Source organism: Dipteris shenzhenensis, chromosome 3, assembly GCF_047967505.1.
Source record: "Dipteris shenzhenensis isolate YYH24624 ecotype China chromosome 3, Dip_SZ_1.0, whole genome shotgun sequence".
In the NCBI taxonomy this organism is placed as follows: domain Eukaryota; kingdom Viridiplantae; phylum Streptophyta; class Polypodiopsida; order Gleicheniales; family Dipteridaceae; genus Dipteris; species Dipteris shenzhenensis.
In genome coordinates, this window is record NC_141598.1 from 1,004,417 (window position 1) to 1,017,322 (window position 12,906).

General features: G+C 48.0%; 1 protein-coding gene across 4 annotated transcripts in view; it reads right to left on the reverse strand.

Moving 5' to 3' along the window:
* Positions 1-12,906, reverse strand: part of LOC147903202 (3-hydroxyisobutyryl-CoA hydrolase-like protein 1, mitochondrial) — a 183,846-nt gene that overhangs the window by 56,211 nt on the left and 114,729 nt on the right. For all 4 annotated transcript variants that reach the window (XM_087372979.1, XM_087372977.1, XM_087372976.1 and 1 more), the window contains exons 12-14: positions 8,455-8,553; positions 8,239-8,340; positions 8,097-8,138 (exon numbers count right to left, since the gene is read on the reverse strand). In XM_087372979.1, coding sequence (XP_087229105.1) covers positions 8,097-8,138; positions 8,239-8,340; positions 8,455-8,553 — 243 coding nt within the window. The remainder of the gene's footprint in view (positions 1-8,096; positions 8,139-8,238; positions 8,341-8,454; positions 8,554-12,906) is intronic.

Genomic DNA, 12,906 nt, shown 5'->3' on the forward strand with positions numbered 1-12,906 from the left:
CCGACGTCGAGCCTCTCTACGAGAGCATCCCACCCTGTCCATGGACGAGGATTTGACACCACTACAGATTGAGGAGCGACGAGTTCTTCTCCAGCAGCGGAATGTTGCCCGCAAGGAGGGGAAATGGGCCGTGGTCCGAGATGGTAGGTTGTTGACCGGCACCCGTCGACGGGCTCCCACCCGTACCTCTTAGGGGGACGCGGCCTATGAGACTCACGTTTCCGAGACCCTAGACTGCACCATTTGGAACTGTAATGGTACCTTATGGTCAGACCTAGGGAACTTCTCGGAGTCTTATACAGGACAAGACATAGTCTTTTACATGAAGACACACCAGACCCAGAGAGTCCACTACCGATAGTCAGTGGCTACACATGGGAGTCAGCCTTTAGGGATGAGACGAGGGATACAGGAGGAGGAGTCCGAGGATTAAGCGGGGTCGTAGTATTGTACAGGTCTTCCCTCGTTGGAGCCATCTCCATTGAGAGGAAGGACGCACACTCCCGATTCATGTGGATCCGGATCCGACACCCGTGACCTTTTCATAGCAATATGCTACTTCCCGCCAGACACATCCCACTTCGCCAAAGTGGCACGAGAGGAGGGTGAGACATCGCCATATGCACCCTTACATCAGGATATCCCAAAACTTTCAGCCCGCGGGGAAGTTCTTCTCGTTGGGGACTTCAACGCCAGGACGAGCATGCGCCAGGCACCACTCCTGGACTTCCGAGACGACTCTATCATGCTACCAGACATGGACCTAGACGGAGCAGGTATGACCACGACCTCATCGGAGCGACACGGGCCTGTTACACCATATGGACACGCGCTCCTTGATCTGGGCAAGATGCATGATCTCATCATCTACAACGGGCTCGACCTATGGCCCTCCTCGGGTGGTTTTACTTGCTTCCCACACGGGGGGGGCACTAGTGTAGTAGATTACATCATGGGATCCCCTACCTACACTTCATGTATCACCGACTTCACCGTAGCACCACTCCCTGCAAGAGCTGATCACACATACCTATTCTTCACTATCGCCACCCCACGCTTAGCCACACCACATAGGAAGCACGACACCTACCACGACATAGACTTTGATCACAGCCTCTCACCGGCCTACTCTGGACGCCTAAACAAACTCCTAACCTACATCGATCATATACCACTCATAGAGGACCGTGCTGCCCTAAATAGTCGCACACTCCACGAGGCTGCCCACCAAATCTTTTCCTACACCACACGGTCCACTAGACCACCACCTCTTGGTTCTGTACCCTGCAACAATTGGTACGATGCGGGGTGCAAGGCTTATCGCCGACAGCTCCGATTTGAAATCAGATGTCACCTCCCAAGCACACCAGACACGGTACGCAAGTACCCACATCTCGTACATAAGATTCACCCCTCACCGACATGAGAGTCTGGCACACGTATGCACACCATCTTTATGATGTCCCACACCAGCCCACTCTAGATCTCATACACACACCTCATCCGACCACTTGCACGTTGTTCACCAGAGGGGGAATCAAGGACGCGACATTGAAACTGCACAATGGCCAAGCGAAGGATCAGGAGGGGCTATGCACTGAGTTTATTGCATATGGGATCGACACGTTAGCCCCGATCCTAGCAAAGCTATTCAATGACGTTTGCCTTGGCTTCCCCCGCACCTGGACACTCAACACCATCACCCCCATCCACAAGGCAGGGGATCCCATGTCATGGGGGCGTTCGGAGGGACCGGTTGCTCACTTGTCGGGATCATCATCAGGATTCTTCTTTATGCAGATGACGTGGCACTCTTGTCGTCCACACCTGAGGGGCTCCAACGACACCTGGATGCACTGCACGCTTTTTGTTTATCCCATGATTTAGAGGTCAACCTTGGCAAGACCAAGGTCATGATCTTTAACACCTCTCGAGCAAACATGCAACGGAAGCAGGTTACTTTTACTTTCGGTGGGTCACCAATTGAGATCGTATCCTCATACACTTACTTGGGGATCATCTTCTCCGACCGGATCTTCACGATGAGACCAACGATGCAGGCCAGACTGAGCAGGGGATACGCCTCACTGGCTCGACCACTTCCAGGACCCTCGGACCAAGGCTCTTCTCTTCGACTCCTTGGTCTGACCAGCCGTTATGTATGGCAGCCCTTCTTGGGGGCCTGACATGTCAGAGATAGAGTGGACACGGGTGAAGCGCCTGAAGATCCTCATGCTCTCACGAATGATCCGGGGAAAACCGTCTGTACCACATCACATCATTCAGGCCGAGTTTGGTGCTTCTCCACTCTAGCTAGATGCAGCCTTTCAGACCATCACATATCTACACCGGGTTAGATCATATGGGGACTACACATCAGGGAGACAGAGGTTGCCATGGTTGGCTCTGGATTCCTCCATGAGGTTGGCCGCAGAGGGAGACGAGCGATGCTAGTATGCACGGACTCACAGATGGTTTGTGAGACTAGGGTTCCACATCGATAGGATACCTCCTTTTCAGTACAGTTTAGATGCCCCTCCGGTACTCCCACCCACTATCCCGATTGGACCACATACCAACCAGATCATTCGAGAGGATCTCCTGCAGCTACACACCTTTAGGACTTGGTTGGAGCCGAGGGAGCTTCCAGTGAAGCTGAGTTTCTACAGAGATTACTGTCTTCGTATTTCGGAAGAGGGATTCATCACACCACCGGGGTACACTGAGCTTCATATGCCTCACTCACTACGGATCTCCATCGGATAATTTCGGGTACCATCACACCTCCTCCGCATAGAGAGCGGCAAAGCAGAGGGGATTCCTAGGGAGCATCACTTATGCATATTCTGCGACTGTCAGGAGGTTGAGTCGGAGGAGCATTTTATTTTTAGGTGCCCAGTGTACTACGAGATCCGAGGTCGCTACCACTGGCTCTTCAGAGACGGCTCCGGGCTCCTTTCCAGATTCCTCGCCTACCCAGATTAGAGATGCCTCGCGGCCTTCATTCACGAGGGGTTCCGACACAGAGAGTACTTACTCAGGAGACGAGGCTTGGCCACATCATCAGACACCTCTCAGAGCAGGATCACAAAGTTCTTCCCATCGAGTGACATTGATCGTCCAGTCTTTAGCCGCAGACGTGATAGAGACCCTGACGCGACGACCGCAACAAGACACACGAGACATCGATGGGACACACAGATCACTCTAGGGGACCTCCTGTCATTGTTTAGACTCGGGATACGTCCCACAGGAGTCACGGTGGCTCTAGTCTTGTGTCGAGCCTCGTCCATGAGACCGAGATGCACGGCATCCCTTGACAGGGCCAGCGTCCCATCACCGGCTATGCACCAGCCAGGGCAACATGACATACGGAGGATTCCGCTCCGCTCCAATCCTTTTCTTTTCTTTCCATTGTTACATCCAGATGTATTTGATTATGTATGATCAGACTTAGGGTTCAGCACAGGTGATGATGCTCGTTTCAGTAGCTCCACCCTTACTGTGATTTGTATCAGGTTTTCTTTCAGTCTCATAGACCCATCGGTCTTCCGAAGACTCTAATAAAATTTATTTCTTTCTTTCTTTCTCTCTCTCTCTCTCTCCCCCCCGCCTGCCCGCCCGCCCACCACCACCTAGGACCATACCCTGTTATAGCTGGTACGATGATGAGTGTAAGGCTTTACGTCGTCAGCTCAGATTCGAAACCAAAAACAGTCTTATAAGCGTACCAGAGATGCTACGCGAGTACCGTTCGACTGGTACGCAAAAAAGAAACTTAACTTAGTGCGTCGGAACGAGAAGGAGCTACTGAACATTCTGTTCAGTAACAACTCTAAGGACTTTTGACAGAGATTTCTAGAGGGACGGTTCCCCTCACCACTCACTGACACTCAAGTGTGGTCTGATTATGCACGCACACTCTATGACATCCCAAATCAGCCCCTAACCTATCATACATGCCACGCCCCACATCTTGCACCCTCTTCACTAAGGGGGTGGTAAAGGATGCCGTAATGAAACTTCATAATGGTCGAGTGAAGGATCATGAGGGACTAACCACTGAGCTCATTGCATATGGGATTAACCTCCTAGCCCCGATCTTGGCAAAGCTATTTAATGAAGCGGTTTGCTTGGGGTTCCCACGCACCTGGACCATTAACACTATCTCACCCATTCACAAGGCAGGGGATCCCATGAGCCCGGAGAACTACAAGACCATTATGATTGGACATGTCATGTCAAAGATCTATGCATCAGTACTTGATTCTGAGGTCAAGAGATTTACGGAGTGTCGAGCGCTCAAAGCAGTGGGACAGGCCGGTTTCAAGCAGGATCATGAAACCATGGATCACATTCTCGCGCTTAGATGTATCATCGAGGAGGTGAGGTCACGGACGCAGAGGGTTTACTGTTGCTTTGTGGATGTTCGCAAGGCATTTGACACCGTTCCAAGAGCCCGCCTCATACGACGCCTATAGGATTTGGGTTACGATCAGGAGATCATCTGGGCTGTCATGGCACTTTATGAGCAAGTTTCAGGCACATTCCGGACAAGATCTGGAAGGACAGACGAGATCATGAGCACTATCGGGGCCAAACAAGGGTGTCCATTGACGAACTCGAGACAGTGATGCAGACACAGGGAGGGCTAGGTTGCTCTCTCGCGGGCACGCTAATCCGGATATTGCTCTACGCAGATGACGTGGCTCTCTTGTCTTCCTTAGCAGAGGGGCTCCAGAGACACCTTGATGCACTACAGTCCTTCTGTGAGTCTCATGATTTGAAGGTCAACTTGGGTAAAACCAAGGTTATGATCTTCAATACATCTCAAGCCATCATGCGCGAGGAGCAGTTCACATTTGATGGGTCCCCAGTTGAGACAGTTTCACATACACTTATCTTGGGGTCATCTTTTCTGGACCCATCTTCACTATGAGACCCGCGATGCATGCATGCCTGAGCAAAGGATATGCTTCATTGGCTAGACTAGAGAGACACTGCTTCCGCTCGCACTTTCCGGATCCACGGACCAAAGAGTTGCTTTTTGACTCTTTGGTCCGCCCAGCAGGGATGTATGGCAGTCCATGCTAGGGACCAAACTTGTCAGATACAGAGTGGGCCAAGGTGCAGCGGCTACAAGTTCTCATGTTATCACGGTTGATCCGTGGTAAGCCATCCGTTCCTCACTAGATCATTCGGGCGGAGTTTGGATCACCCCCATTACAGATTTCAGGTCATTATGTATCTATACTGAGTCAGGGAGTATGGGGATTACACCTCCGACGTAGCAAGATACCATGGCTAGCACTGTCCTCTTCTATGGCACTTGCAGTAGGGGGGAACCAGAGATGCTTGTATGCATGCTCAGAGAGATGGTTTGCGGGACTAGGGCTCCACATGGACAGACTACCTCCATTCCAGTACAACATGGATGCTTCGTTCTCTCCCCTCCTATCACACAAGGTCAACCAAGTTATCTGTGAGGATCTACTACAACTACACACATTCCGGACCTGGTTGGGCCCGAGTGATCTTCTAGTGAAGCTGGGCTTCTAAAGAGATCACTTCTTACATATCACAACGAAGGGTTTCATTGATACACCAGGATACACGCAGATTCACCTACCCCACTTATTGAGGATCTCTCTTAGGCAGTTCCGGGTCTCTTCACACAGACTTCGTATCGAGAGCGGTAGAGCAGAGCAGTTACCCAAGGAGAGGCGCATATGCACACTATGTGACATGCAGGAGGTTGAGACAGAGGAGCATTTCATCTTCAGGTGTCCCGTTTACTATGAGATCCGATGGCGTTTCTACTGCCTCTTCAGATATAATTGGGGTTTTGGCCCGTTTCCTCTCCTACCCAGACCAGCGGTGTTTGGCTGGTTTCATTCATGAGATGCTTAGACACCGCGAGAGGATACTCCAAGCACGGACACAGGAGCAGACTGCATCCTCGACTGATACCTCTCAGAGCTCTATCACAGAGTTCTTTCAGCCAGATCACATAGACCCCCATGAGACGAGACCTCGGCATGACCGTGACCCGGAGCCTGTGACCCAATAGCTCAGATAGAGGGTTGACACATAGATCATACTTGGGGACATCCTCTCCTTGTTAAGAGTCGGTGCTCGATTGACGGGGGTCACAGTGGCCCTGGTTAGACGCACAGCTACGACCAGGAGACATACCAAGACTGCACCCTTGAGGGGGCGACAACGCTCTATTGCTGACCTCATACCTCCACTGCCTCATCCATCCTGATGTCCTGCACGGAGATAGGAGCAGACTTCTTCCTCGACTGATACCTCTCAGAGCTCTATCACGGAGTTCTTTCAGCCAAATCACATAGACCCCACAAGACGAGACCTCGGCATGACCGTGACCCCGGCGCCTGTTACCCGACAGCTCAGACAGAGGGTTGACACATAGATCATACGTGGGGAGATCCCCTCCTTGTTTAGGGTCGGTGCCGGACCGACGGGGGTCACAGTGACCCTGGTTAGACGCACAGCTACGACCTAGAGACATACCAGGACTGGCCCTGGAGGGGCCGACAGCGCTCTGTTGCTGACCTCATACCTCCACTGCCTCATCCATCCTGATGTCCTGCTACTGATGATGATGATGATGATGCTGCTGATGCTGATGCTGATGCTGAGATTGATACATATAGTCGATTATCAACATGACTATGTTGTACTTAGGACTTAGTGCTGCCATTCTGCATTGGTGTGGATGCTCGCTTAGTAGCTCCACTACCACAGCTCATTGTAGCAGGTTTTTCACAGTCTCATCCATCCTGATGTCCTGCTACTGATGATGATGATGATGATGATGATGATGATGATGTTGATGCTGATGCTGATGCTGAGATTGATACATATAGTCGATTATCAACATGACTATGTTGTACTTAGGACTTAGTACTGCCATTCTGCATTGGTGTGAATGCTCGCTTAGTAGCTCCACTACCACAGCTCATTGTAGCAGGTTTTTCACAGTCTCATAGACCCATCGGTCTTCCGAAGACTTTAATAAACTCTCTCTCTCTCTCTCTCTCTCTCTCTCTCTCTCTCTCTCAGCCCATCACTTAGCAGTTCGTAGCCCCTCGTAGCCGGTCCGTGTAGCGCTGCCACAGCATCCATCGTCAGCAACGCCACCACAGCAACCAACAGCGCCAATACTTAGAGCAGCGTTGTTGAACCCAGCCCCAGGCTGAGCTGAGCCCCTGGCTCAGTCCGGGGCGTTAGCTTCAGCAAGGGGGCCTCCGACGCATGCACAGGCTGTTATGAGTCCACGAAGGAGTTTCCGAAGGTGAAGACCTTTGTCTCAATCCCTATAAAGTAAACCCTCCTACTCTGATATCACAGCAACGCCCAGCCCTTATACATTGCACTACAGGCAAAGGATCAGCTCAGACCCACAGGAACATATATCTTTTCTACAGCAGGAAACTACAGAGCTCACGCTCCAACTTGCAGCCCTGGGAAAAAAGGTGAAGAACATGGAGGATAATGGCAAGAAGGAAATCATTGCCAAAGTATTACAAGAGGGTAAAACAGCTCCACCAGCACCAGCACTTGTTTCTACGGTCACAGAGATGATCTCCACCCCAAGTCAGTTCAGCCAAGAAGGAGATGGCCATCATGGTCAGCAACAAAATCAATAAAGTAGACCTTTACGCAGAAGTCAAAGAGATGGAAGCTATAATGCACAACAGATTCAATGCATTAGGTTATTACTTTCTATTGAAAGTTCAATGCCCATTCATAGTCATTGCTTAAGCTTGAAACACCTTCATGATCAGTATATGCTCACTTGCAAAATGAATGACTTTCACAAAATGAATGCTGTTGATAAAAGTCTTTTATATTTTTGTGAAAGTCATTCATTTTGTGAAAGGCACAGAAAGACCTCAGTGCTCACTAGAGGAGTTCCTTTTCAACAATAGCATCAACTTCAATTTGAAAATTCTATATGAGTTCCTTGATTATAAGTTTTAAGTAAATAAAAGAGAAAATCATGCCACTGGACTTTCAAGTATAAGCCGCATTAAGAAGTATTTTAAATTTCAAAAGTGCCCCCATACCTTGGGATTATGGTCCTTGTCTAGGAGATGAGCTCTCACTCCCTACACCCAAGTAGTTGTTAGAAATATTAAGAAAATTGCATAGTGCAGTCCAGAAACCTCTTCTATAGTCAAAAAATGCACTTCGTGCCAGCTCTCCTACCTCATAGAAATCTTTGGAAATATTTCCAGATATAACTTGACAGCTCAGCCTGTACTCCCGCTTGAGGCACTCTGGCAATGACTCCTGTCGAGCCATTCGAATCTAGCAACTCCCATTCCGGTTTAACACACATCAAGTCACAAAATTAGAACATCGTGCACTGAGAAGATTCACTTAAGGGAAAGATAATTCATGGAAACCATGATAGACATGCACCGATTTAAGAGCAAGTTTCTGGCTAATTGGTGAAGCTGCCCTCATATTGTCAATGACATCTCTATACCATGCATAATCTGGCCCCTCTGCCTCAGCCTCCTGTGACAGAATATAGAGTTAGCATTAGAAAAATGATGTATGTATTGGTAAGTAGCTTGGAGAGACTTTATACCAAAAGAATGCCCTTAATAAATATCGTGTTTGCACATAGAAAGTTTATCCCATGCTATAGACTCTGTGTGTGTGTGTGTGTGTGTGTGTGTGTGTGTGTGTGTGTGTATTTGGAAAGATTCATATGACTTGTGAATCTGCCGACCCAAGTATGCCAAATTATGCTCACTCCAGATTGTCCAAAGAGCCCAATATCGCACCCAAGAGAGAAATACTGAGTATTGAGACAAAGACTTCATAAATCTGCCAAAGAGCCAGAAATGTTTCCCAAATCTGTGACTCGGGAAACGGATCCGAAGATAATCTGAAATTCTCCTGAGGAAGATCCTTGTACACGGGCAGTGCCAAAGCAAATGAATAACAGTCTCTGAAGGAGCCTGACATCTTAAACATGTGGATGGTGCAATGCGACATTTAGCAAGTGTGACCCCCACTGATAATGTACCTGTCATACATCTCCAAAGAAAAAGTCTTTGTTTCAATGGCATTTTACACTTCCATAACATCCCGAGATTCTTTCGCCACCATGAGAGGGGCTTCCTTATATGCCACCAAGAATTAGCATATTGCTGAATCCATGGAGCAGGCTGAAGAAGCCTATAGGCTTTGATGGAGGTTAAGGCAGGAAGAGGAACAGGATGAGTGCATGTAGCAGAGGGTTGCAATTGCCAATCCGTAAGCCTCTCTGTGTCAGCCACAGGAGGAACACGTAGAAAAGCATGTATATGATGCCTGCCATGAGGGTGATATGGATGCTTCTTGCATAGAGCTTTTCTTTTTATGTTTCTGATCTTTGGGATACTCTCCATTTCGAAGACCTCCCATCATGTAAATTTATGAGCATATAAATATACTGCACTGGATATTACCAAAAAAAAAAGTGTGTGTGTATTTGTGTTTGGCGATGGAGACCTCCTCTGCACTGCCAGCCTCGTCCTCCTGCCTGTTTTCGTCCGTACCGTCCCCCTCCACGTCCCTGCTGCCTGCCTTGTCCTCCGTACAGCTGTCGTCAGATGTGCGGCCTTCCATACAGCTGCCGTCAGCTGTACGGCCGCCCGTACAAACTCCCCATACAGCTTTCCCTGCAGTTCCCGTGCCCTGTGGACCTCCCCGTGCGGACCTTCATACCTATTGTACGGCCTTCCGTACAGCCTGTACCGTCAACCGTACAACCTGTACTGTCCACTATGCAACCTCCTTCCTCTTTCGTTTTCTCCGCCTCAGCGCCTCCTTCTGCCACTGCTCCTCCTACCTGTGTTTTTCTTCGGCGAAAGCATGGTGGTTTGTCTGTCTCCCCCTTCATCAAATCGGCAAAGCTGGATGTTTCGGATGGCCCTTCTTCTTCCCTCCAGCTGGATCTTCTTCGCCAATTGTGCTCTGCCTCTCTCACAGAAGTTCCTTCATCGAGTTTCCCGCTTGTTTGTTCCTTGGATTCAGCCCTTTTGGTCTCTGGTCTTCGATAGGCTCAGCAATTTGGAGTCTGCCTCTATTTCATGGACAGGGTTTTATCTTCACCTCAGCTCCGTCAATGGGCTGATGTTGCAGTGGGTCGGGATTGTATTTCTTCCTTTGTCTTTCTAGGCAAAGGATTTTACTATGCCCACTGCTCTTCGATTGAGGTGGTAGAGCGCATCAGGCTCCATTTTGCATCTTTTCCCACTGCATGTTATCGGTGCCGACAGGTTGGTCATTTTGCACGTGCCTGCCCTTCTACTTCCAGGCCCATACCTCCTACTCCTTCTTCGGCTGTCAAGGTTACTCTCCCTTCTCCTCCGGTTTCTGCTATGGCTTCTTTGGCGAAGCCCTCTACTGCTCCGAAGCACTACTGGACGAAGGTTGATAAATCACAGGCAAATCTTCCTCTTGCTGAAGAAGCTCAGGATTGCACCCTTGTTGAGCACCATCAGTTTCCTTCTACTCAGGATATGGATGTACCCCTTGCAGAGGGCAATTCACAGGATGACATGCATGCTCTCTCTCAGGATACTTCCCCTGCTCTTACTCAGATTGATCCTCCGAATGAAGCTCAAATGCTGAACCCTGTTTCATCAGATGCGGCTTTTTCATCGGAAGATACGGATGTTGATTTAGCTTCTCTGCCTTTGATGCCTATGCCAGAGTCTTCTTCTGTCAGGGATGCAGAAGTACCTTTTTTACTGGAATCTTTTCATCCCATGTTACAACAAGTTTTTGACCCTCTGATTCAAAAATTTCGGGTACCAGCCTATATCAAGAAGAATCACAAGGGCAAAAAACAGCTTGTTTTTATTGATGGTGTGCTTTCATCACTGCATCAGTTTTTACAGAGCAACAATTTGAAGCTGGAGGATGCTGTGTTTGACTCTCCTCCAGCTTGATATGTAACTTTTTACTTGGCTACCTCATGACTTTTGCTCTGAGGTTTTACTTGTAAAAACTTTTTTCTTGTACTTATTGGTGGGTTTTTACCTCTTTTGAGGTTTCCCACACAGAAATATAAAGATTTCACTAAAAAAGTGTGTGTGTGTGTGTGTGTGTGTGTGCGCGCGCGAGCGCTCATAGACCCATATGGAAAGTTATTGCAGATCTCTTACTCCCTTAGGTTCCAATTCCAACATTGGAAGTAAGAGACAGGCTTCAAGATTGGCATCTTCAGTCTTCAAGTCCAGGATTATCTTCTCAGCCTTTGCATCTTTTGACTTCCATACAGGCTTATCGATTGATTTTACCTCCTCCATGGATTGCTCATCATGCAAATTCTCTTTGGCATCTGAACAAGTCTTTAACTTGGTGGAAAGGAAAATTGAAATTAATATGGAAGTTGAAAATGCCATTAAAGCATAGACTCTCTTTCTGGAGATGTATTGTTGGTATTTTTCCAGTGGGAGTGAAATTGGCTCAAAGAAGAATTGCCTCTCCTCTTTGTCCAAGATGTCATCATACTCCTAAGAGTATTTAGCACTTATTGTGGTTTTGTTCATATTCCAGAGACCTTCTGGACAAGATCTCCTATTTTTTATCTCTCAGATTTCCAGCACACAGGTTCTCGAGGTTTTTCTGGATGTTTGGCAGATTATTAACTTCTTTGTCACAGTATTCTCTTTCATTGGATCAGATATTGGGCATTATGGACCCTTTGGCTACAGCGAAATCATGCATTTCTGAATTCATCTCTTCAACACCCTTATGAGTTCTTCCAGGCCTCATTGCGGCAGTCCTTATATGATGCCTTGCATGAATTCAGCTTTTCTTACTGTTTCTGAGGGATAGGGCATTGGCTCTTTTCTCGAGCACTGTCCTGTTGTAAAATGGATGTTTCATAATATAATGTTCTTAGTTTCACCCAACAACCAAAAAGTGTGTGCGAGCGCGTGCTACACACACACACACACACACTTTTTTAGTAAAATCTTATATTTCTGTGTGGGAAACCCCAAAAGAGGTAAAAACCCACCAATAAGTACAAAGAAAAAATTTAAAAGTAAAGCCTCTAAGCAAAAGTCATGAGGCAGCCAAGTAAAAAGTTACATATCAAGCTGGAGGAGGATCAAACACAACATCCTCCAGCTTCAGATTATTGCTTTGTAAAAACTAATGCAGCGCAGAAACCACACCATCAATAAAAACAAGCTGTTTTTTGCCCTTGTGATTCTTCTTAATATAGGCCAGCACCCGAAATTTCTGAATCAAAAGGTCAAAAACCTGTTGTAACATGGGATGAAAAGAATCCAGTGAAAGTGGCACATCTGCATCCCGAACAAAAGGAGACTCTGGCACAGGCATCAGAGGCAAAGAAGCTAGATCAACATCTGTATCCTCCGACGAAAGAGCTGCATCTGATAAAGCAGGACTCAGCATTTCAGCTTCACTCTAAGGATCAACCTGAGAAAGAGCATGTGCAGCATCCTGTATGATCCCCTCTGCAAGGGGCACATCCATATCCTAAGGAGGAGGAGGCTGATGATGCTCCACAAGAGTTGGATCTTGAACTTCTTCAGCAAGAGAAAGATTGGCCTGTGATTTTTCTACCTTCCTCCAGTAATGCTTCGGAGCAGTAAAAGAAGGCTTATCCAGTAAAGCCTTAGTAAAAAACAGAGAACGAAGAGTAACCTTCACAGCTCAAGAAGGAGCAAGAGGAGTGGTCATGGAAGCAGAAGGGCAAGCACGTGCAAAATGACCAACCTGACGACACCGATAACAAGCTGTAGGAAAAGAAGAAAAATGCAGCCTGATGCGCATCGGATGGGCAAATCCCAAATCAAGATCCAGAGTAGATGGCACGAGCTGCATCATATCCCATAA